At 34.9% G+C, this 27,480-nt stretch overlaps 1 protein-coding gene across 10 annotated transcripts in view; it reads left to right on the top strand.

The window, feature by feature from the left end:
- Positions 1–27,480, top strand: part of KrT95D (phosphofurin acidic cluster sorting protein KrT95D) — a 387,731-nt gene that overhangs the window by 278,365 nt on the left and 81,886 nt on the right. For all 10 annotated transcript variants that reach the window (XM_081730106.1, XM_081730103.1, XM_081730107.1 and 7 more), the window contains exon 6: positions 23,220–23,374. In XM_081730106.1, the coding sequence (XP_081586232.1) occupies positions 23,220–23,374 (155 nt within the window). The remainder of the gene's footprint in view (positions 1–23,219; positions 23,375–27,480) is intronic.

The raw sequence follows: 27,480 nt of genomic DNA, 5'->3' as shown, positions 1-27,480 counted from the left end.
CTCATCGATCTCATCCAAGGCTATGAAGTTACTTGGTCTGCTTTATAGATTTCCTGAAATACAAAGTCTCCCTGCGTTAAAATGTTTTATAAGGCTTATATTTCCCCGATTATTGAATATTGTTCACTTGTATGAAATATAGCAGTACCTACTAACCTATTACGTAAATGTCTTTAATGAACTTATGTACCCCAAACAAACGACGCCAGCCGCAGACCTACTTTACCTATATAAGATTATCAATAGTAAAATTGATTGTGAATTTTTGCTATCAGAAATTAACTTTCGAGTTCCTGCCCGGCGAACTTTTTCTGTTAATTTGCTAAGTTATGAGCCACCTACATTTCTTCTGAACAAAACTTTAGAACACAGCTAAAGAGAACATTGTAAATTTAGAGGTAAACCTTCTTTGTTTGTTTCTTTTTTATTTTTTCTTTTATTTTATTTTATTTGTTATTTCATATTGTTCAGTTTCAGTCAATTGGTTTAATGCTGTATGAAACACTGTGAATAAATAAATTAATTAAATATACAGATACGAAAAACCGGTGATGACTTTTCCGATTGAAAAAGAAGGGACCTGCACATTTTCATTGGTTATAGTGCAAAACATATTCACCGTAGAGGAATCGCGTATATGCTTCTCGTAGGCGTGTGTGTTTTCTGGGAGACAACATTGCGTTTGTTCACACTATTAATAGTAATTTTTTTCTAAGAATTTATTTTTTTTTAAATCTTTTATCTTTTTACATTTATTTAGACACACTAAGATATCTCAGTTGATCCAAATCGTATTACAAACATGAATGAGGAAGCTTTACAGATTCCAAACTCTAGAGTTTGGCCCCTGTATAGAGTCAGAACTGTAGAGTTACGCCACAGGAAACCTTATTAAACCAGAACGTTATCTCAAAGCTCTACGTGTTAGAACTTCTTTATTAAGATATATCTTGTTAAAAAGTTACGGCTATTTCTCTACATGTTATCTAACACTTAAAACCAGGATTTTTTCCTTTACCTCCGTTAACTCAATTTCTCTTCCTAGAAATTGATTCTCTATCATAATGATATTTTAAATTTAGCTTCTCTCTAAATTGTTAAAACACACTAATAAGTTTGGTTTGCAAACAAGAAATCTAGACGTTTTCTTTCAGGCTGGTTTACTTAGTTTTTAATTTGCTAAAAGTGTCGTCCCCATTCGTAGGCAGCGACACAACTAAGCTAGTTGTCGCCCAGGGTAAGAACTCGCCGTAGTGCCCCCCCACCATGACCAACCAAACCAAAACGCTCCCCGACTACACCTGATACTGGCCTTCAAGTGGTAAAACTTAATTTCAAAATTGCAATACAGAACTAAATTTTCAGTACAAGATAAAACGCCAAACTAATTAATATTTGATTGCCAAATTATTATATTCTTATCATAATAACTGCAAATCACAGTGTCTTTGGAATTATATCGGGATGTGTAGAATGAATCAACAGTCTGTTGCTTTAGGATAGAATATTTGATTATAACAAGCAGTCACACTGTTGTCAGGAATACTATACTCGGACATTTTGTAAATCTTTTAAATCGATGTAAGTTAAACGAAAATACAAAAAGCTGGAGCTAAAATTTAAAATTCTGAGCTGTTTTGGCTGCAAATGTTTTTACAGTGTCCTCGAAAGATGGCGTTGAAGCTAATTTATGCTCTGTGGATATTATCCTAAAGTTGGTGAGTCGTTGTTGTCCTGTTAAGTTTCTGAAGTAATTTTTTAATGATCTTTAGTTTGCTAAAACTCCTTTCCTTTCCTTATAGTGAAAATAAATATTTGTCCAATTTTACACCCCCCAATCCGGCGCCCGAGGCACAAGACCGGTTTGCCCCCTCCTCCTAGTTGCTTCACTGTTCGTAGGACACTTGGCCTTTCTGTATTCGTATAACTGTCTCTTAATCAGACAGAATCACTAAAAGGATACTAAAAGAATAGGGTAAAAACTTCTATATGAGGTTTCGTCTATTACTTAAGATCGGGCTTTATATAGGATAAAATTAGAACCACGGCCCTGATTTCTCCCTCTTGAGAGTGGAATCGAAAATATACTCTATCAGAGAGGCTTAAAATAGTGTAACCTTCTTAAGAAACAATCGAATCCTGATACCAGGACTCAAAATGTAAAGCCTACCACTAGTCTCTTGATAAGACTATACATCTCTAGACTTTAAAACTGTAGCATCTAATGTCTGTAAGCGGTAAACCAATCTAAATAAAATATCTTTAATAAGAAAAGAGCCTGCTATTCCTATTATAGGGCAAATGTATTTTATATATTTTATTTTACACGTTTGCGGTCATTATCTACACCAGCGTTTCCCAAGCTTTTTCAACTTGTGGCACACTACGCGTATAGCTTGAATTCTCGCGGCACACTATGCGTATAGCTTGAATTCTCGCGGCACACTCATAGATATTATTAATTGTAAATATAAAATAACGTGGTAGTTTTTCTGTGATTACTGATCTCCTTCTCACAGAGATGAAAGCTCGATCACTGTTTTTCCCTTAAGCTAATTCATTATGCTTATTTTTTATTCTAATTTTAAAATAGAAAACAATTGCAATCAAATATTGGAATCAGGTTTTTAAAAATACGCTTTCTTTTTAAAACTGTATCCAACCAACCTTTTACTAAGCAGGAAAATCACTAAATAACGAATGAACAAACAAATCTCTTTTAGTTCTAAAACACAAATGTTGGTAATTTGTATGTATGTTTGCTTTGTTGAAAGGATTAAATAATATTTTAAAATTTCAAGTTACGCAATAGTCTGCAGTTATTAAAAGAGCACTAATGGTCATAACAATGATAACAAATACTTTTTCAGCATAAAAATGTACAGAAAAGTAACACGGCATAAAACTTAAAATTTAGATTCATATTAGAGATTCACAGTAATGTAAAATACACATATACATTTTTCCTTATGTCTTGCAATTTGATTGCTATAAAATTAACAATTTTGCTTTGATTTCCTCGTGGCACACCAACGGCCCCTTCAGGGCACACCAGTGTGCCGCGGCACACCGGTTGGGAAACGCTGATCTACACTGTATTCATAGGTGAACGCGGCAAGCCTGCCTTTTATGGCCAAAGCACCGTTCAAGTCTCTACATCGATGTTTAGCCTCGCATGGGATAAGCAAAAGTCATTCTTTTATAAAGAATGTGTTCTTTTTATAGTATCAGAGAAAAAGATTCTGATGTCAAATATTTACAATAACTCCCAGAGAAAACTACGTATAAAATTACATGTTAAGCCTTCTTATAAAGGGTCATATAAAAAGTCTCCGCGGTTTTTTGGTACATTTTTGAACAAAAAAAATTCTTTATTGAAAATCAATTTTAATCAATTACATACGTATTAACCATTATTATCTATGACCTTTTGCCATTTTTCGGTTAGCTTAATAATTCCATCGGTATAGAACTTCTGTGTTTATCGTCGAAAAACTTGGCCAAGTGATTTTCAGCGGAGCTTCGGTCGGCCAAGTTTTTACCATCAAGAGAGTTTTGCAGAGAATGAAACAAATGGTAGTCAGACGGTTCAAGGTCCGGGCTATATGGTGGATGCATCAAAACTTCCCAATTAAGTTCCGTCAATTTGTTCCGAATCATCAAAGATGTGTGTGACCGCGCATTGTCATGATGAAACACAAGTCTGGATTGTCGGCAAACAAGGTTATGTTGAGTACTTGGTGGGATTGGAAAGGAATTGTCCATTATGAGCTACTGTAAACTGACGAAACCATCAGTTCGTGTCTGTTCAACTCGACCATTTGAACGAAGCAATCCAGAAAAAGCGACCAGAATTGGCGAGCAGAAAGTTAGTTGTGTTCCATCATGACTATGCACGGCCACACACTTTTTAATGGCTCGCAACAAATTGACGGAACCTGGTTGGGAAGTTTTGGTGCATCCATCGTATATCCCGGACCTTGCACCGTCTGACTACTATTTGTTTCGGTCTCTGCAAAACTCTCTTAATGGTAAAAAAAAAATGGCCGACCGAAGCGCCGCTGAAAATCACTTGGCCAAGTTTTTCGACGATAAATCTCAGAAGTTCTACGCCGATGGAATTATGAAGCTACCCGAAAAATGGCAAAGGTCATAGATAATAATGATCAATATGTACTTGATTAAAATTGATTTTCAATAAAGTAATTTTTTGTTCAAAAAATGTACCAAGAAACCTCGGGAGACTTTATATGATAAACATCTGCGATAAATATTGATTTTTTAAAAAAGAAATCCTCTTAAATTTTTAGAAAGAGCCATCCTATATATAATCCTGTTGGCTGGTCTTAAAAGAGAGAGAGAGAGAGAGAGAGAGAGAGAAGCTTCCTATCAATTTAGAGAAAAAGAGAAAATCTCATCTACAGAGACTGACTACTCCCTTTTCCCTTCTGTTGAGCTTCAACTTAAACTCAGGATGGCTCTCTCTAAAAATTTAAGAGGATTTCTTTTTTTAAAAATATCAAAACTTAACTGAAAACTCAAAATAGTAAACTCCAAATTGCCCTTTTCGATCTCTTCTGTTAGCAGCCATTTCTATATTTGAATATATGACCTCTAGCAGCGAATTATGAAAGTTTTGAGAGCCGCTGGAAACGTCTTGTATTTCTCTTTCCATATATTCAAATGTATTAAAACGTCTGATGGATGACTGCGTAATTTGTAGTATCCTCTTCTCTCTGTTTGCCTGTCTCGCTTGCTCTCGAGGCCTGTTTTCAACTTCACTCGTATTTTAATAATTGGAATTTAGCGTCCGTTTTAAGCATGATGTAACGTGGATCTACAGTTGAAGGTGTACGCCGAACCTCAGTAATGCGTACATATTTCAAGGCTCTTCCACTGGGGATCGAACTTGGCATCCCGCGCACTAACAACTAGACCCGTGGGTAGGACATATTAGTTACAAAATAACCCGAAATAATATGATACACTTTTTGGAAATTCCAGAACTTCTCGTAGCTCTGTATAATTGATTCCAGGTACAGTAGTTGAGAAATACTGATTGAGATGAACTTCTTGTTTCGGAGTCGAAGAAGTAGCGGTTTGCAGTCCCAAGGCCAGACATCCAGTTCGGATTTTTTTTTTTTTTTTTTTCGTTAGACGCACCTTCCTTTCAAACATTTGTTTTCACTTCTCACAGTTTAATGTTTCCAATGTAAAATTATTTTAATGGTTATATTCATAATTGAAATAAATATATAGTTGAATTAAAAGTAACATTGCTCTATATTACTGAGCGCGAGAATAAACTTGATATCAAGCTTACCATTACACTCAATCTGGGACATACTATATCTTTCGTACCATTGTTTGTCGAAGAAAAATTTAGGGGATGTGCTTTCTTCCTAGCCCATGCCTAGGTTGCGGTACTATGTTTTGGCACGGGGCACTTCTTAAAGAATAGAGCAGTGGTTCTCAAACTTGTTGTAATCGCGCTCCACATTAAATATTAAAAAGTACTCTGTGACCCACCTACTTTTATTCAAATACACAATGTCATTCTACGTAATGGTGGCGCATTTCAAAAGAATTAAATTTTGTAAATCATATCTCTAATTTTTCCATAGGAAGGTAACACAAACTAACACTTGTATTCCGAACGCAATGCCCTACCACATGACAGATTTTGACTCACCCATTCTCTTTCCATCCTAACCCAGCATCTTTACTGACTATACAACAGGGCAGGGCTCTGAGTAACCACTTATTCTTCACCTCATTAACAAACGTTTCCAACTTTCATTTCCTGAATAGTATTTATTTTACAACATATGTTTCTGCATCCAAATAAAATTTTCACAATTGAAAAGAAAAACTTCTCGCGACCCACTAAAGAAACGACCCATGACCCACCAGTGGGTCGCGACCCACACTTAGAGAAACACTGGAATAGAGTATAGATGGAATAAGACGTTTTGTTTTCTTTCCGGAGATTGGAATTCAATCTCGTGTTCAGGGTCGGCCCTAGGCAATTTGCCGCCCACTTTTCCCGAGAAAGAACAAATCGTAGAAGCCAAAATTTTAAGTATGTTACCTCATCATGAAGAACGAAGGGAAGGGTAAGTGCACTCGCACTCAGAAAGTCATAAACAGTACAAATACAATCTTGTGTCCGTTTTTTTCTTTAAATAATAATCTGCTATGTTAGTGAAAGATAAAACATACACACCTGCAGAGAAAGATGGTAATCCTTTTTATAGAATTCAATATCGAGGTTCAGTCTCAACATATCAGTTTGCAATCCCAGTGCAACTAGCTCCTTTATCTTTATTTATTGATTTTCCTTCTACATCTGTTAAAAAGCTTAAAAAGTAAAACTTGTTTCCACCTTCAATGATAAGGAACTTGTTTATGACCAAGACAAGGCTAGTTTTCATATCAAAACTGTGATAACTAACTAAATAGAACAAGTGTTCCTTACTGTTCGAGAATTGAATTCATGTATCTGACAACAATCAAGCAATTCATGCTGGAATTTGTTTGACCCATTTCTTTAGCACTGTCCATGAGACCTTAACTTAATGCGACCTAAACATGATTTTTGAATGTAGTATTCAAATAGTTCAGTTTACTAAATTTATTTATCATAATCATAATCAAGAAATATTTATTTTAAATAATGTTGTTATAAAAGATTTTGCCGCCTCTCAAAACTTGCCATTCCGTGCAAATGCACGTGTTGCACGTATGGTAGAGACGGCCCTGCTCGTGTTATCTACAGGCCTCGGTGCTTAAATGAAATTATAACAGCTATTCAGTACATTAAATGAATTGTAGATATTTTCGTCCAGTTTCAGACCCAGGTAGTTCACGGTTATCAATTATTTCAATAAATTACGTGTGTTTATTAAGGAAGTCGACAGCATTTTTTTTTATTCGTGTAAAATTAGTCTAATTGTACAGGGTGTTTCAAAACAACACCGACAACATGACGTTTGGGAGGTCATTCCTGACACCAAGATAAGACAAAAAGTATATACCAACCTGAGTACACAGATGCTTCCTTTCGGAGCTATAGGTTGCCGAAAAAATATGAACTTCAAAGGTCCATAGCTCCAATATTATGGGACCTAACGTAGTCGGGTCAAGACTTCACTTAGGAACTAGTATATGCACTATCCAAAAATACATGTATCAAAATCTTGCATTACTCACACAGGAATTTTTATAGAGGGAGTTTGGCTACGGGCATATAATTTGAAGTAATCAACAACTACCTCTATAAAAATTGAGGAGTTTCAATAAGGGCGTAAGTCTGAAACATGCAGTTGGAGAAAAATGATGTTGAAAATTTAAGTAGTTTTTTTTTCTTTCATAAAACAATGTAATATGCAGCATTTTATTCCGATATTGAATTGAAATTTTACCAGGAGGCTAAACAAGCATGGCAAAAGCCATAAATGCGTTTGATGCAAAAAGGGGGTGAACTCGCTTACGCCCTTACTAAATCATACTCCTCAATTGTTGCGGATTCTGAAACACGGATATTTGGATAGGACACATACCAACTCCTAAGTGAAGCCTTGACCCGACTACGGTAGGTCCCATAGTTTTGGAACTATGAACCTTTAAAAATAATTTTTTCATGTTTTTGGCAGCTTATTACTCCGAAAGAAAGCATTTGTGCATCCAGGTTGGATTTTACTTTTCGCCTTATTTTCATGTCAGGAATCACCTCCCAAACGTTGTGGATGTTGTTTTGAAACACCCTGTATATTGGTATTTTCAAATGAAAGCTACACATGCAAATTTGCAACTTACGAAGAAACATAATTTAACCGAAGCTCAGTTGGTGGCTTGTTGATTATTCTATTTAAAAAAGTCAAACTAGATGTCCGGCGGTATATCTTGTTTTCGTAGCGTAATTTAAAAATAATACTACCAACGGTTTTGTTGACATGAGTAAATGCGAGTATCAAGGGGAAAACACATTTTCGAATGTAGCTAGCTGTTTTCATTTTCGTTTGGCAAGTGGGAAATCTGATATCACGTTGGTCACATCATGTAGAGAGTTATATTTCAAGTTTCTGTTGTTTTATCCGTCATCGCATATTGTTATCAGTGACTCTGTATTCATTTGATGATGATTAATTAATACTATCTAATGAGAATGAACCCTCTTGAGAGAGGGGAAGCAGCAGCTGGAAGAGACGTTTGTATAATTGCTCATTTACTGTTGTATCACAATTGGTAGCTGTACATGAGCAGTTAGGAATTCAAGTGTGAATTGGGCGCGAGTGGTACGTAGAAATTCGAAGAAATAAATTATCTGTGGTCGTGAATTTGACAGCGTAGGATTTCTCTCTCTCTCTCTCTCTCTCGCTCGCTCGCTCATTGAGCAGTCACATCCCCCCATTTGTGATGCTAGTCGCCAATAAGCTCTTTAGATACTCTTCAATAATAATAGCTACTAACACAGAACTGCAGTAGACATGGGATATATTCAAATTGTTTAAACTGTTGTAGAATATTGAGTATTGCTGAAGTTCAGAGATTAACCAGATCAGTGGCGGCGCGTAGGAAGTGTACATAATCGTATTTGAGGATTTAAAACCTGTTTCTTTTAGATTGAGCTCTAAATGAGATATGATTAGTAAATCCTAATCTTAACTATATATATAAAACTACATGAACTGACAAAATAACGGGTACTTCTGGTTGAAGTGGAAGGTTGAAATTTGGCATGATTGTAGCTTTTCGGGACTAACCAACAGCAAGATTGCCAAAAGTGAATATTTCTAAGTTCTGGGGTGTCTAAAAGAGGGATGAAGAAATTTCCCATGTTATTTAAATTACACCTTTTTTTTGGGAGGGGGGGACGTATAATCTTGTATTTTAGGTACTTGCAGTTGAAATAAAAACTTCGATATGCTTGTGCGTTTTCGTTAGCGTTTCCTTAGCAAATCACTAAAAATAAAAATGTCCAACTTTTAGAGTGGTTTTATGGAGAACAAATATCGTTCCCATGTTATTTATATGAGACAGCTTTTATACCTCAAAATATTTAGGCTCTTCGGGCAGGATTAGAAACATTTAATTTGGCATGATTGTAGCCTTTCGGTACTAACTCACAGGAAAATTGCCAAAAGTGAATATTTTTAGTTTTTAAGGGTCTAAAGGGGAGATGAAGAAATTTCCTTTTTATTTAGATGGGCGTTTTCTTGGAATGCAAAATCTTATCTTTAGATAGTTCAAATAGGAAAATCAACTTGTTCAACAGAATTGTAAGTTTAAGAGGTGCGAGGGTCTGGAGGCGGAGCCCCCAGCTACCCAAGTCCTTTACTAAAACCAAAATCTTGTATTGCAACAGACACATCCTCTAACTAATCGACGGTACTTTGCAGGTACCTTATATCTTTAAAAAAAAAAATAAATAAATAAAAAATAAAAAAAAATAAAAATAAACGTTTGAAAAAGTTGGAGATTAGTTAAAAGTCAGCGACTTTCCTGATGGAGAATTCAATTTTGTTATCTAATTGACTTCTCCATCAGAAAAAGTCCCTGATTTTCAACTAATTTCCAACTTTTTAAAACATTTTGTTGTTCTGTAAAGTTGTGTTTTGTTTTTGAGACACGAGGTAGCTGCAGAGTACCGTCGAAGTGTATTAATTTTGTATGGTAACTATAGCTTCTATGAATGATATCCCAAATGTTAGTTTGCTTTTTGTGTTCAAAAATAATTCTATATTCAGATTTACACAACACTGAATAAATAAATAATGTGATATGTTTTGAGAATGCATGATTAAGTTTTTAACTGTCCAATATATATATATATATATATATATATATATATATATATATATATATATATATATATATATATATATATTGAACAGTAAAAAACGTATTAATATTATATTAAATCATTGCGTGTTTGCTTGCTTGTTTTAACATCTGATTGTTTTAGGTTCTGATTGTGACTTATGTAACTTTTCTTTCCTTTTATTTTTCTCCGGTTATACGTTTGGCACTGTAGGACACAGTAAATAAAAATTGCTTTGAGGAGAACTTATACGTAAACAAAATATAAACATATATCAATCACTGCAGTACAAAACATTGTAAGTTTCTTCTTCTTCTTACAATATTGTAATAAAGATCAAAATACAAAATTTTTCACTTCTGTTCTGAGAAAGTTTGAGAAATTTCCCTTTTTTCCCTCTAGTAAAAGTGAAAATTTTCTTAATTTTCATACAATAAGAACAGCTTGTTAAATATCTCTTCAATGAGGTATATTTTATTACAACCTGTGTTTAGAACCTGTACTATAGTCAGTTAAAGGGAATGCTAGATCTCCAAAAAAACTTTTGGCGTTGGAAATAGGCCCCCAATGTGGCGTCCATAGCGACGAAATCCGGCGCAAGTTTTTTTTTGGACTTTCTCTGAGTTACTGAATAAAGTATCATGATCATTTTAGAAAAGGTTTCAGATTGTTCTTTGTTTTTTCTCCCTACAATGTTGTAATACAAATCCCAAAACTCAATTTTTCACTTTTGTTCTAAGAATTTTGTAGAGTTTCCCTTTTTTCTCTTTCGAAAAAATGTAAATTTCCTCAATTTTTACACAATAAGAACAACTAATTAAATATCTTTTCAATGAGGTATGGTTTATATCTGTGCCGTGTTTACAACCTGTATTATAATCAGTTAAAGTGAATGCTATGGTTTCCAAGAATACTTTTGGCATTGGAAATAGGCTATCCAATATGGCGGCCATAGTGACCAAACCCAACGCGAGATTTTTTGGGACTTTCTCTGAGTTACTGAATAGAGTATCATGATCATTTTAGAAAAGGTTTCGGCTTGTTTTTTTGAATGTCCGGATTCAAAACTAATTGCACTGTTCTAATTGGCTTTTGTTTAAAACGTCTTCCCTAAATTTTCTTGACATGCTTCTCTCTCCAAAGAAAAAGCAGTCTGTTGATTTAATTAGCAAGATCCGTTATAACGAGAAGAAACCGTTCGTCATTGATTTTAAGTAGATCGTTATTACACCTAGGTAAGTACCTATTGCATGTGCTTTACATTTGAGAGGTTTGTTAAATACAAACCCAAACCGTGATGTCTTATAACTCAGGAACCAAAGATCCGCACGTGCCCAAATTTCAAATGATGGTAGACCTTGAAAAGCTCAATCAGGGACATCTGCTGCGCGTCCATCGTTTACGGACGCCCCAAACTTCATAACTTAATAAAACCATAATTGTTTAACAGGGAAATACTTGATGTAGTGTGAAAATTTAATCTTCATCTGTACTCTTTCTTATAAAAATAATCTAGTTCTTTTTTTTTTTTTTTTAAATGAAACAGGTGAAAGTATTTACAATTATTTATCGTCTTTTCGGGTGCGGAATAATACCCGTTCAATACTACATACACATAGTGGCTTATAGTACTGAACCCCCTTCTCAAGCGTGGACCCTATGGAAGGCTCGAAATTTCAGGTCTGGACCTTTTTTTGCACAGAGTAATTTATACGAATGTCTATCGCCAAACTAAATAATTGGTCACCAATGGCGACATATATATCGAATGTGTGAACCCCCATTGATGAGCATGAATACCATATTGTTCATCACAATTCATAAATCTGGAGTTGAATGAGAAACCCTTTGAATAAGAGATAGACGCTATCTGTCTTCCGACTTTTAGTTTTTTTTTTTTTTTTTTTTTTTTTTTTTTTTTTTTTTTTTTTTTTTTGTCAAATGTTGATATTTCGATATACATAATGCTAAATGCATCTCGTTTTTAAAATACACCTAGGTTCGATTTATCACTAGAAATCATGTATGTTAAATCAATATTAAACTGTTGATGGCATTTCATGTAGCTGAGAGGGGACGTTAACTTCAAGTATACAAAATTGATGGAGGCATTTTTCTTTACACAGAGTCCGTTTCGGGAAATGATTTACCAAGAATTATACGAAGCTTAGTGCTAAATTGTTACACCATGGTTTACATTCATAAAAACACATGTTACTTCTTGAGATCTGGTTATTGCAATAGAATGTGTGAACAGTAATATCTTCATACATTTCTAGATTTCGCGTTTCTTGACATTTTCACCATAATTAGTGAATTTTCACTAACCACTAATTTTATTGATGATATGATGTATATTATATATAGTTTGCAGTCAAGTGTTAAATTCAAGCAAGCATTTTTTCCATTAACTAAGTTATAGTTTAGCATGAATTGTATCTAATCATATTTGCTTTAAGACGTTGTTCGTCTTCGTAACAGAAAAAAAAAGAAATATATGTCGTATTTCAGTATTTGAGAAAAGATTGCTCATTAACAATTTTTTATTTGTTGTTCCTAGTTATCCTTTTGCTGTAAGTTAAATAAAGTTGCATGGGTTTTCAGCTTGGTTACGAAAAAATCGTCTTTGAATACTGTGAAAGTTAATAATTCTGAATTCGGAAGACATGGTGTTCTGTCAAGAATTATTGAAAATTATCCTGAATTTAAATTATTACATTGATGTTATTTCGTCACGACATTTGGCCTATTCTGTAATTATTGACTGACAGTGTATCTGAGTGGGCGAGGCTGTTGGTACAAGTTAAAGAAACAGAAGTTTGGAGAGCCTCTTTACATCTCCGTGTATCTGTAAATGATGGTGTGCGATGTTGCTACATTCGTTGTGTGTTTTCCAAATATACCGTTTTTTCTGGAAATGTTAGGGATAGATAGACAGCGTATGCAGCAACTAGGTCTATAATCCTCTCAGTGCGAAATAAGTATGAGTTACGGTGTTATTCAAGGTACTCAGAAACAAAAACTAGAGATATTTCGAGTATTGCAGTTGGTCAATTCGCGAGTGCCAGTAGAAAATTGTTTCCGTATAACCCAGGCCTGTAGATATGGGGTAGGCAGGAGGCTCAGCAATCTCCTGTGACCACCTTCAGCCTCTTCTGAAATTTATCACATATACGTTAAAAAATAAGTACAGAATTCTGTAGTGTGAGATGGATGCAAAAATTATCTCGGCTCCCTGTCTTAGTATCTGGTTATGGGCTTGGAGATTTTTTAAGAAATGGGATATTTGGTACACGTAAAAATCCTGTGTTCGATTCGCGGATGGGGCCCAGAGTTTTCACAGTTGACTTCGTACCGCAAGGCAATTGAGGACGTACTTGAAGTGAGATAATCAAATTTCTGTGCTAGTCTAGAAAACCAGAAATGAAATCATGGTAGGCGATATGCTAATCACACATCGCCCAACTGGAAGCCTGGCTGGCCTTACCCCTTAACACCAGGAAGTTTACATTAGTTCAGAAAATTATATAAATATTAATATTAATAATAATAATAATAATAATAATAATAATAATAATAATAATAATAATAATAATAATAACTTAGGGTGAAGCAAGTACATCCCTTTCGTTGGACCTTGAGTCAGTGAAGAGGCTCATTATCCATAGCTTTGTACTTAGTTTATCCTCTTTTGTTACGTTTAATACTGCAATATTATATAATACTAGTATATGCTTTCATATAGAAACGGATTTACTAAGATTTTTCTATGACAAAAGAAAAGCACAGCGTCAGAAAGTGTAATAACCCGTAGCATAACTGACATAAACTAATTTGCTTTCAGTAAAAGAATTTAAAAGGCGAAATTTTTCATCTATTAGGATAACTTTGATGTAAAATCACTGGCACAAATCCCTGGGAGATGAGGGGGATATATCCCCTCCAATTTTGGAACTGGGAGGAACTGCCTCCCCCCAATAACCCGATTTGATTTTCTTGAGGGGGAGAAATGTGATGATTTGTGTCCGACTGCCACAAAAGAAAGTGAGATGAAATTGATGTCCCCCCAGAGTAAGCCTCAAATCTGTCCTTTCAATATTGAAGACAACTCTGCTCCCGTGATCCTTCACAGCATTGTTTATCACCTTCATAAATATTGTGAACATCGCTTTATATACGCTATATATCATATTATGGGAACGGTCTTTCCCGTCCCCCCTCCCCAATGCTGAAGACAGATTTGCGCCGCTGTTTAAAATCTCATAATATTTCACGCTGATTTAAAATACTATATTCCGAGAGCAATTATTGCGATTTCAATGAGTCGGCTCCAAATGTAGAAGTGATTATTAACTCTAATTCTCGTTCGAATCACACCTTCTGTAGTCATTTCAGTGGTTAAATGACTTCTAAATTTTGTAACCAAGCTGAAGAATGTAACCAACTTATATTAATGTTTTATTGTGTGTGTATTTGAATGCGGCAAAGTAGACAAAAAAATATTTGTATACAAGACTTAATTATTATAAATGGTTACAAGAGCATTTCAGTAAATAAAAGACAACGAAATAGGTCTACGCGTTACTTATATGCTGTATATCTTGTCACAGGTCAGGGCGTTTCAGCTAAAAGAACATACTATTCCGAAACATTATAGAGTAGAAGGAAAAAAGTACTGTGAAATTGTGGAACATTAGATGTTTGAAATCAGTTCTGTCATAATTATCAGTTTCCTAATCTCCTTATCAGATTTTGAGTAATGCTCCACTATCTTTTCGTATCCGCCAGAATATGGCTACAGTTCTTTCCCTGAACTCTTTCAATATGTTAGTCTGAGCAGGGAGTAATCATAAGGGTTTTAAGTCAGGAAACGATGGAGGCCATGAACTATGACAATATCCTGGTCGTGAATGAAATCGAAAACCCTATTGGTAAAAGTTGTGGATGGCTGCATAACCATACGTCTGAAGATCACCTAATGCTCGCAGAAATAGTCTTTCAAGTGTGGACCAATATTTTGCTACTTTCAGTATCTCTAGTCATTGTGTCCACTCTTCGTTCTAATGAGAGTATGCTCTGCGAATGTGAAATGTTAATATTGTTAGTAAGGATGGAAAATGAATCTGTTCAGAGTTTCAAGAGCTATATCTATCAAATAGTGAAATGGCGTGCCATCAAAACCTGTTCTTTTAGGTGGAACACCCAGCAGGTGACTGACTCAGTCTAAATAAGGTCTGTAAGACAGAACATTGCAGCTAATTGATAATGTCGTTTTCTCTTAGCAATAGTGTGTTATCAAATGAACGACCATTTATCTAAGTATAGACAGGTGGAAAAAGCACCGCTAACATACACCTGGCTGTAATATTACGGATGAGATTATAGGTATGCAAGTTATGCATAAATAAGGTCGAACAGAGACCGATGATTATGTATGCAACTTACTGAATTGCTCTTCTAAGAGTTTGAATAGCATCTGCAGGTAGGAGTAAAAGTAGTAAAATAGTGTATGTAGAAATAGTAGTGGATAGTAGCCATGGCAATCCAGCTGTTCCTCGCTATATTTTCCCTTCCTTGTGTGCATATTACCAAATTATTTTCTTTTTTCTTCTTCTTCTTTCCTTACTCAATTTGTATTTTTTCTTCTTCAGCATGATGTAGCATGTCATGTGGATAAATTTTGTTCTTATGTATATACACATATCCTTAATTAAAGTTCGTGTTGACTTCATAACAAGGGGAGGGGAACAAGTGTAGACGAGATTTTCTTGTTAAAAGGGTGAATCAGCTTCTTTTTCCAGCCTTAAGAGCCTGACTTACTAAAAATAATACAAAATTTACAATTTTTCTTTGGGTTGTTTTTCATAAGTGAAAGGAGATAATGAAATACAATTTACCACAATCATAAATAATGTTATTCTACAACAGAAAATATGAACCTGAAGAATTTTCAGTGTTGCCATCCATAGAAATAGCAGTGTTGCCAGAATAACATTTCTTCCCAAAATCTAAGTTAAGGCAGCGACTAGAGGAACGAACTCAACTGCATTTGATTATGTATCATGTTCTTTTGGCATCCTGTGAAGTACTTTTTAAATAACTTTATTATTTAATTTTAATAACTGTATATTAAAAACTATTTTGTTTGTTACAAAGTAAATACAACTATTATTTAAAAAATAGTTGCAGTCGCTGCCTTAACTCAGATTTTGGGGGCAATTTTATTCTGGCAACACAGTAATTTCTATGGAGGACATTAAAAATTCCTCAGGTTCATATTTTCTGTTGTAGAATAACATTATCTATGATTGTGGTAAGTTTCATTTCATTACCTCCTTTCACTTATGAAAAACAAGCAAAAGAAAAATGGTAAATTTTGTATTATTTTTATTGTCAAGCTCTTAATGGGAGAATCTTTATCTCACCCGGGATGTACTTGAACCTGACCCCACGAAGTGGGATGATGTGTATATTTTCTAAAAGCTTGGGTAAATGTAAGATCAAAACCGTTTGCCAAAATTGGGGAGGTCTCATGCATTCCACTTGGAGGCAGCACTTTACTCATTTTTATTAAAATCTTTAAGCTTGTCTATAAAGGCCGTTGCAACCCCGAAAAATCTGAAACTGAGACAGATATGAAAACAGAAAAACATGTTTTTCATCATTTCAAAATCGCAACATATCAAAGTAAAGGTGTTAAATGAAAGAAGAAAAAACAAGTCTTGACTCTCTACGATAAGCCTGTGCAAAATAGCGGTGGGTCAAAATATCAACACAATCTTCATTGAAAAGTCTATGCTCACTCGTATTAATCTAAAACGGTGAGAGAGGTGTAAAACAAACAAACAAACAAAACGAATGTTTCAACACGCTTGTTTTGACATTTTGACCCACCGCCATTTTGCACAGGCCTATCATCAAGAGTCGAAACTTGTTTCATCTTTCACTTCACATCAGCTTCCATACGATACTCAATTTGAACCCCTTTCCCATTTTAACATTTTGAGTTATACTCCATCTGAGACCCTGCGAGGGAACCTGGAACATTTTTTACTTTGAATCATTATACTTTTGAAATAATAACATATCCCCGCTTTTGTTTTTACACCTATCCCACCGTTTCAGATTAATACGAGTGGCCATAGACTTTGTAATGAAGATTGTGTTGATATTTTGACCCGCCACTATTTTGGACAGGCTTATCGTAGAGAATCGAGACTTGATTTATATTCTTTCTTTTAATACCAACTTTCATACGATATGCAAATTGATCCCGCTTTCCATTTAAAAATTTTGAGTTGGACCCCGTCTGGGACCCTGCGGGGGACAATTTATTTTACTTTGATACGTTGTACTTTTGAAATGATGAAATACATGTTTTTCTGTTTTCATATCTGTCTCACCGTTTCAAATTTTTCGGGGTTGCAACGGACTTTATAGACACGCTTAAAAATTTTAATATAAATGAGTAAAGTGCTGTCCCCAAGCGGAATGCATGAGACCTCCCCAATTTTGGAAACCGGTTTTGATCTTACCTTGACCCAAACTTTCAGGAAATATATACATCACCCCCATTTTGTGGGTTCAGGTTCAAGTACATCCCTAGTCAGTTTCATTAATTTCAATTCTGTAACGACTCTTCTATCCGAATAATTATTTCTCTGAGTAATTTTGTATGCGTCAATCATATTGTTTCGTGCATTGAATCAATCATTACTGAAAGGAAGTACATGCCATTTGAACGTAACAAAACATAGTCCCTTTTAACAAGGGCGTACTTAATTATAGTACAGCTCCTAAGAATGATGACAGTACAACAGCATTCATCTCAATTTTATAGAATACCGTGCGAAAACTACACACTAGGAGAGATAATCAGCCATAGGTGTAGCTGAAACAAATCGGGGGAGGCATATAGCCAAAAAATGATCTGTGCGCATATAAATTGGATCACTATGGATCCATGTTTTCCCATACGTCTGCCTATGTAGTGAACTAGTTAACGTAATTCTAGTTCCCTTCAGAAGCATGCCGTGCACACACAATGACATAAAGAAATTACCTGATATTTTATTAGTATGTATGTGTCTTAATTTTCTTTGTGTTCAGGTGTATTATTGTTGTTTCGTTAAGTGTAATATTAGTTTTTCTTATGGACAGAGTTCCCGGAGATATAACCTCTTTTCAGTTAGTACGTGCAGTATACTCCAAATTTATTCCTGTTTACATATTCTCGTGCAATAAATTTTGGGAGGTTTTCCACTATTGTTTCTTTATGTAAAGATTGTGACAGCTATATTTGCTGTTATTTTCTGACTAGGAGTTCTAGGAGCTGCACTCCGATCTGTACATTCATAATTCTTGTCCCAGCCATTCTGAAATTTTCCCTAATGATCCAAGGGAAGTGCGTTGATATCTTAACGAAAAGCAGGCTAGTAGCCAGCCCAAAAATGTACGGGGGGGGGGGGGAAATCCAACTATACTATAGTTCATCACCATACTATAGTATTTGCAAGCCTACGGTGAAAATTTTAGGGGCCAGTAAATAGGGATGCGCACGAGACGAGTCGAGACAGGATTTTCCTGACAAAATTCGAGTCGAGACACGGCTCTTCCAATAGAGAAATATACATTTTTCGAGTCGAGACATCACTTTTACAGCACATTTTCGAGACGAGGCAGCCACAAATCTTGTCTCGTGCACAACCCCTACCAGTAAAAATTTAGGGGGCCACTTCCCTAGCCCCTCGTGAATACTGGCCTGACGAAAAGCATCACCCTTCATTCCTTCGATTTTCCTATAAAGAAAGAAGGAAAAAAAAACGAGCAAAAACCTACAGTAAATGCAATTAATTAATATTATAGTTCTGATATTTGTAAGAGTAACTATAAAAATAACTTTGCGTGATACGATTGTTGATAATATTGGTTGTTATAATCAACGTCACAGACAATCAGAAAAACAACCATCGCTGATTGTGTGTACTTGAAAATACAAGTTTAATAGTCTTCTTGGAGTTGTTCCCCCCGCATTCTTGTTCCACCAATTATTATTTGACAGTCATTCACTTTCATTTATGTCTTCTTTACCTGCATTCCATAACCGTGGAAGATTTCATTTCATATCACAAAGTACTGTGGTTTAGCAGAAAATTCTTTATGTATTTATTCTAACAGTCCGTATGTCCATCTGGGAGAGAGAAAATCTCAAGAATTACTTGATGGAAAACGATCAATTTTGACTAGAATTTAGAAGATAAATAGGTAGGTATAGAGTTCGTTGGTGGAGATGATCCATTCAGTTGATCCCAATTCCCGTATATTGCTGTAGGAATAAATAAGGATATCATCCTTGCTTGATAGATTACCCAGCAGTACTGTTGCGATTAGCGGGTTAGTATAATGTTCAGGATGAAAAATACTAATCTGTCTGTGGAATACAAGTTAAAAATGAAGTAAAATGGCTTTCTACTCGACAAGTCTAAAAACTTAGTAATTTTTTATCTTTAAACATTCATTTATCTTGAAATAGACGAAATTTAATTTTAGTTAAAATGTTATATATATAAGCCTAGGCATGATAAGATTTAGTTTATTATTATCTAAGATTTAAAAAGTTTGATTTACCAGAAACCAAACAAACTTCATTCACTTTATGCATTAAAATACTGCTACTGCTCTAACCTGACGTCAAAACTTCTCGGATAGTCTGTTACTACAGGGTTTAGGAAAACATCTAAAATTTAAACTGTTAAGAAGAAAATGTTATTTTAAATCCAGTTCTTGAACCGTGTGCCTCGTTTTATCTTTACTGCACAAAGAACTATTAGAAACAGTGATCGATTCGTGCGAAAGTAGTGGCTGGGATTTATCTGATTTTTTGGCAAAATGTCGTAAATCAGAGGCTGAGTGACTATACTGTGAGCGTCACTAAACATGCTATACGAGCTATATATGTACATGGACCTCAACTATCTATGAATATTAAATATTTCTCCTAAATCTCTGTTCATAATTAAGACTAAAATTATTTCACGTTTTCGTTGATGAAATTACTATGTACTTTGTGGTTTATTTATAGTTTTTTTTTCCTTCATTGCCTTTTATTGATATCTTTAAGGGTCATTTTGCGTTAGGAGTGTTATTTCCCATTTCCTGTTATTTGGAACTCCGTAGTGGTCTAAATTTATGTTCTAAGTGTGGACCAATCGTTCATGTGCATCTTGCAAGTATATTCTGTACATGTATAGTGGAATAAACGTTTGGTAACTAATTCATTTACAGTATATTTAGACAAGATTACATAAATAATTTATTTGCAAATTTCATATAAAAATTCAGAAAAAAATTTAAAAAGTAGTTTATTAAGAGGTATTATACTAATTTTAGATCACAAATCTAATAAGAGCAAATACTAAATATGCAGCAGTTTCGTTTCTGTTTGTTGTATTTCTATATTAATTACTGAGCATCTGACGTAAGTTAGGTAGAAGTTGCATTTTTTAAATATACGTATATAAATGTTTCAAATTAACATTATCTTGGAGCCACAGTTAAAATTTTTCAGGCTAAATTAGCAGTTAATGCTTGAGTTAACTGCATGTTAATGAAGCAAAAGAAAATCATTTAAAGCACTATTAGTTTTGAATGCTATAATTAAAATTAGGGTACAATTGAGAATTATATCTCGTTACTAGGGCCCGGATTTATATGCACTGAAAAATTAGTAAATATGCACTATAAATAAATGTACTTAAAGAACATGCTTATTCACAGTAGATTCAGTTGTTTACTTGTGCAGGATCAATTTCACAATGCACTACTAGAAAATTTTCATTTAAAAAAAAATCAGCTTCGTTTATTGTGTATTAAGACATGTTTTTATGCTGAAAATGCTTTTTCAACATAGACAGACATCATTTTACAATATTTGTACAGTAATACAGAGAGGAAGTAGCATTCATCTTGCAGAGATTTACTGGTTCCATACATGTACCGGTTGATAGACTCAATCTTTCCTAATCGTGAATTTGAACTAAACCTTATCCAACTGCTCTTGAATATTTTTTTCAGTTTCGCCTTGGGCAGAATTTAAAGTTGTTTTCATCGAAACTTCGAGTGACTCGTAGAAGGATGCAACATCTGATTTTCCACCTGTTGAAAAACGGACATTAAATTAAATTAATATATTGATCAGGGTGTCTATCGGTCACGAAAGTCACGAAAAAGTCATGAAATCAGAAAACGGTCATGAAAGTCACGAAATTAAGCTTTTGGGTCACGATTTTTTTTATCTGTAAAAATATGTCTAGACTAGAAATTTTTGTTCTATAAAACGTCAAAATTCACCACCAAAAATGTATATGGTCGGCTTTAGACGCTACCAAATCGCAAGCAAAGCATGCTTCTATCGCATGCATGAAAATTCGGCCCAATTTGTACCCAAATTCGATCTTGAGAATGTTACTAAATTTTATGGTTTGGGAAAGAAAAGGTCACGAAAAAGTCACAAAATTTCATTTTGGAATTTTAGTAGACACCCTGTTGATAGAGATATAATTTTTCAATGCTAGAAAAGAGTATTTGAGGGTAGAGAAGATAGTTTCTAAAAGGACGGGTGTTCAATACACACAAAAAGGAATGGGTACTCAATACACACACGAAAGGATAGACGTTCAGTACACAAAAAGGGATGGGTGTTGAATACACACAAAAAGGGTTGGTTGTTCAATACACAAAAAGGGATGAGTGTTCAATATACACAAAAAGGGATGGGTGTTCAATACACTCACGAAAGGATAGATGTTCAGTACACACAAAAAGGGATGGGTGTTCAATACACTCACGAAAGATGTTCAGTACACACAAAAAGGGATGGGTGTTCAATACACACAAAAAGGGATGGGTGTTCAATACACTCACGAAAGATGTTCAGTACACACAAAAAGGGATGGGTGTTCAATACACACAAAAAGGGATGGGTGTTCAATACACTCACGAAAGGATAGATGTTCAGTACACACAAAAAGGGATGGGTGTTCAATATACACAAAAAGGGATGGGTGTTCAATACACTCACGAAAGGATAGATGTTCAGTACACACAAAAAGGGATGGGTGTTCAATACAAACAAAAAGGGTTGGATGTTCAACACACAAAAAGGGATGGGTGTTCAATACACACAAAAAGGGATGGGTGTTTAATACACACAAAAATGGATGGGTGTTCAATACACAAAAAGGGATGGGTGTTCAATACACACACGAAAGGATAGATGTTCAGTACACACAAAAAGGGATGTGTGTTCAATGCACGCACAAAAGGATAGATGTTCAATGTACACAAAAAGGAATGGGTGTTCAATACACACAAAACTACCGGCTTAGGACGTTAATATTAAAATGATTCGTAAGTTCAAATATATTCAGAAATATCTGAATATCCTTAGAATATGCACTTACCTTTAAAATATGCGCATATACATTTTTTTAAAAAAATCCGGGCTCTAGCTCATTACCATGTAGCTTAAAGCTGGAATTGTAATAATACTTAAGTATTCCACTATAACTTAAGTAGTGTCTTTATATTATGGCAACCCTAATATGCACAAGTTGCAGGTTGCTTGTTTACTTATTCGTTTTATGGGTGGCTGATATTCTTCACTGCACGTTGTCTTTCTTTCTTGTTTTTTTTTTTTTTTTTCCTTCTCACCATAACCTGTCATATCTTTTCTAACCATCCTTGATATGCACCTGATCTACTGCATGAATAAAATACATTTTTCGGAAACTTAATATTAATAATATTTTGTTCCTTTCGCTTGTGCTAATCATTAATTATTTCTTATAAATTTAAAATAAACAATTGATAATCTGTATCATTGTTATTTGTATATACGTATATATATATAAAATCTCAATGACGTCAAATTGATTGAACATATTACTATTCTGAAACATTGATGATGTATTAATTTATAACTTGATTTCTCCCTGTCTTTTTCTCTCGTTTAATCACTGTTTATGTTAAATTTTCTCAAACTAATACATAATTTATTTATTTTGGATTTGTAATATGGCATGCTTACATGATGTTAAACCTGTGTATTTTCCTCGACTTGTGTAATCCCCACGATTTGCATGTTCTTCTCCTTCAATTGTTCACTACATGTTTCACTTTTCCTTTTAAATTATTTGTGCATTTACTGTCACTTTATTCACCGGCATTTTGTTTTGTTTGTTTGTTTGTTTGTTTGTGTGTATGTGTGTGTGCCTGTGGTGTTTCCCTGGACTTGTTCACCCTGATGGCTGGTATTCAGCTGCCCTGGCTCCATTGCTATGGTCGCTGTCCCGCCGACTAACCGTTTCCACTTCCCCTGCTCCCCTTTCTTCCCCAGACCGAGTGGCCGACTTCTCTGACGAGGACGAAGAGTTCAGCAGCAATGAGGAGGGCGAAGCTGAGGGATCCGACTCAGAGCCAATGTTGGAGGATGCCATGGGCAGGAGGGCACGGAAGTCCAGTAGACCAAAGATCCTTCCAGCAAATGCAAGGGTATGTAGTTAAGAATTCGTTCAAAACGAATTTGCATAAAGTGGTGAAACTTGTTTAAAACAACCTGTTAAATTTCGGCTAAGGCGAAAACTTGTGTAATGTCTAAGCAAAATCATGACGACTTCCTTGTGTGGTCTTGAAAGCTCACAAATTAGTAGTCTCCTCCCACTACATGGTACTGAAATGAATATTTACTCCGAAAAATTGTGTTGCCAACATATTCAAATTGAACACCACTTTTCGTTTGGGATGTAGGTGAGTAGTCTCTGCTGTGTTTTGCGTTAGTTAAAAATGTCCTAATGTGGTGAAGGAAGAAGAAAAATAACTTAAATACCATGGAACTCGAAGTGTACCAAGATTTGCTGATCGACGCTGAGTGGAAAATAAAAGAAAACGTGCTTTTAAAACTCGTACATGTAAGTCATTCATCACAGTTAAGAGAGACAAAAATATTACAACGTCATTCGACCGCACACTTTGATATAGCTCCCATATTCACAGGAGGTTGACTGAACAAGGGTGGGGAATGGCTGTCAGGAAATTCGAAGAATTTTAAAAGAAAATTTACTGGTTCGAGCTCTGGTTTTGACAGCTATCACATTAAACAAGCATGGATCGATATCATTACCCCAGCTCCAGTGACAGTTTAAGCAAGTTTTGTTCAGATTCAAAACCGCCACGTTTAACCGCTAAAATAGTCCAGTAATATGGTTAAAGGAAAGTTGGTATCTGACTTAAACATAATACATGGTGCGTCGAAAACCCTGTTGCCAAGAGCTCTGCATTAATAGCAGCTCTGACGACAAACTTAAAACGATTACCAAGTCATAGTGCTATAATTGTAATAATATAACAGGAAGATTAGTAATGTATGATTTCCAAATAACCAAAACAGTAGTACTTGCAACATTTGACTGAAGATTCAACATTCAACTACGGGCAACAGCGCAGTCAGTGACTTTGGTTGCCTAGAAATAATGTAAAAGAATGCTGTCGTGATTGGCTAACAACTCCTCGTTTTGTATATAGCATGTGCAACTGTCAGCCGCCAGCTTTACTTAACGGCACAGTAGTTTCTGATACATTCTTACTTTGCGCATGTTTGATGTTAGAGCCACGTTAAATTGGAGTCCGCGTAGTGCACATTTTCTTAGCTGTCAGAGCCGGAATAGAACGGCCACGGCCAAGGTATACATAAGGTAGGAACTTTTTTAACAATCTGTGTAAAACGAAGATATTTTCTAAAGTAAAGTGCTTCTCAATTCCAATCAATCTTAGTAGGTATTGATATAAATGTACTTAAAGGTAGTTATATTTCAAAATAATGTATGTGTTCATTTTGTCTTCCAAAATAATGTATACTTTCATTTCACTGCTTTGCCTTGAGACGTGTACTAGCTCAGGAAACCATCATAAATATTGTGATTTCATGCATCTTCAAGTAATTTCTGTTTTATGCTATTTTTGTGTAGGCATTCGCTGCTTTACTAGTGGGAAATAATTTCACAATGCAGTGAAGCGGAACTATTTGAAATAAAAGTTCGACTTAGTATATTTTGTAATGTCTTTTTATTATTATTTTAAGAGAGAATGTGTTAATAAAAGAAAACGTCGAACACAGTTTCTTGCTTCATATAATAAATACGTTTGTTGGCATTCGTTACCGAACCGACCAACCTTGCTTTTCGTGTAATAAAATATTTCTGTTTTTATGTATGATTTGATTTCTTTACTTCTACTTCGTATCGAAGATGGCTCACTTTTGAAGCACTGGATTGTAATTGCGATTCTAAGCCGCACTATACAGGTTGTTTCAAAAAGTGACCTGATTTTAAGAAGTCCATATGTATTGATAAGAACATACTACAAAAATGAAATAATACTCAAAAAAAACTTCAAGTTTTAGCTATGCTATTACAAATGCTCTGTGTGTCCAACAGCAACAGCACCACCGTTTTCACCATTTCATAGGAAGTGCGAGGCCGACCTGAACTGTTACCTTTGCACAAGCATCTTGTCTCTTCAAATTGGCGATACCAACTGATCAATGCCAAAACGACGATGAATCGATAGTTTGGAACAGGGGCGGATCCAGGACGGACTTCTGGGGGGCGGTGGGTTGTAATACTGCTATATACTTAGAGCTACTTTTAAGAGCGTCAAAAAATAAACTATATATCTTATTTATATATAAAATAAAGTTTTCTCTTCTCGCCCCGACCGCCCCCCGCCCCTGATCTGGAAAGCTTGTTGACATAGAAAAATTTAAACAGAGCAGAGAAATACGAAGAAATATGAGGAAAAAATTTAGTAGAAATAGGAGGGATCTTATGAAGAACAAACATAAAACTAGAAAATTGGAATGGAAGGACTGTATGATAGGGAAGTGAAGTTTTAAATAGTTATTTTGGATTAACCGTCCGTTTTCGTCAACGGGCCTATATTGAAGTTGGATCTAGAGCTTAACTTTAATCCGAATTACATGAGCTTTCGTTGGAAAGATAGTTCGAAAGACAAGAATCGACTATGTAGCAAACTGAAATCAAGCGAATATGACAAAGGATTATCGATATTAAAGAATGAGCACGAGGAAGGTATCACATCAGATGTAGGTTTGGAAGTAATCGTTGCAAATAATATACCGACTTAATTAAGATTATAAGAGAAGAAAGAAAGAATTAACCCTAGAAAGAGCGTGCTCGCATGTGCTACATGAAGGACCAAGGGGAGGCCAAATTTGCCCGCTCTGGTTAGCTTTCAGGGTATATTCGTTCAATTTACATTAACGTGTTCAACTAAACTTCATAAAAGAAACTTTTAAGGGAATTGTGCTTTTCATTTGTAAGAAACGAGTTAAATACAGCGCGTAAACATGTTTATATATTATACCAAATTTCTTATGATATTATGGAGAAAACTAGTATTATAACTAACACTTGACAAGTTCTGTGAAAGCCTGTGGTTATATAAAGGAGAAAAGTAACAGTTTTGAAAAGTAATACAAATTTTAGAAATAAAAGACAAAGGAATTTTTGGGAAAACAAAGATGGATAGCAGCTATGACCGGGGGAGGGGGGTCAAATCGCCACGCACAACATGAATGACATTTTTTTTTTACAAAAAAATGCAGTATATTCCAATTGAAAAAAGCGAAAATGAACCGTTCATCAAAAGAAGCAATAAATAAAATCAGAGAATCCTGAATACATATTAATCCATATAAACTAAATAAAAAAGAACTCGCGGACAAAATTGATCCCCTCCCTGGCCTTTCTAGGGTTAATGCTCCGAATTTATAATGAAATACGCGAATCTGAAGAATAGACTAAATTTTCTTTAGAATAGAAGTAATCCCATTTCTAAGAAATCGAATGCAAAATGATATGAGGATTATTGCCTCATATTGCATGCAGAAAATTTTTATTCGAATACTGAACACAAGATTATTTGGCCGAACAGATATCGGGATTACTGCACGAGTAATTAGAGAAATGTTTTTAGGAAAAAAAATAGGAACTGTATGTAATAGTGTTACAGAGACAATCTAGAAGAGGCTTCCGACTTGGAAGTACTAGAAAGTATTGAAATGCAAGGGTGGAAGGCTCATAAAAAAATGCAAGGGTAGAAGACCCATAAAGAACACACAGATAAGAGAATAGAAGAGGGAATTGAAATTGGTAAAGAAAGTTTCATTGTCTAGTTAACTAGAATAGAAGAGGAAAGTGAAATTGATAAGAGGATTCATTGTCTAGTTAACTTTGTTGAATATGATTTAAAAGAAGAAGTAAAGAAAGCTTTGTTAGTTTTTTTCTTTGTTTGTTTGTTCTTTAAAATGTAGCGTCCCTTCTTAGCAGCGACGCTACGTTGAGACGTGGATTTACAGTTTCAGGTGGAATCCGAACCACCGTAATGCATTTAGAGTTCAAGATGCTGCCACCGGGAATTGAACATAAACCCGGTGCAAAAAAAAAAAAAGCTCGCTAGCCACTAGAAAGAAATGCTATTTTCTGAGTTTTGAAAGTTGTTAAATAAATGAAAGCCGACTTCATTGGACTATTATGTAGGTAATTAATTAAATAATAAAATTATTGTGTTGTTAAGATTGT

This window comes from Thermobia domestica, chromosome 11 (genome assembly GCF_964235325.1).
Source record: "Thermobia domestica chromosome 11, izTheDome1.hap1.1, whole genome shotgun sequence".
Lineage (NCBI taxonomy): Eukaryota > Metazoa > Arthropoda > Insecta > Zygentoma > Lepismatidae > Thermobia > Thermobia domestica.
This window is presented reverse-complemented; position numbering and strand designations above follow the sequence as displayed.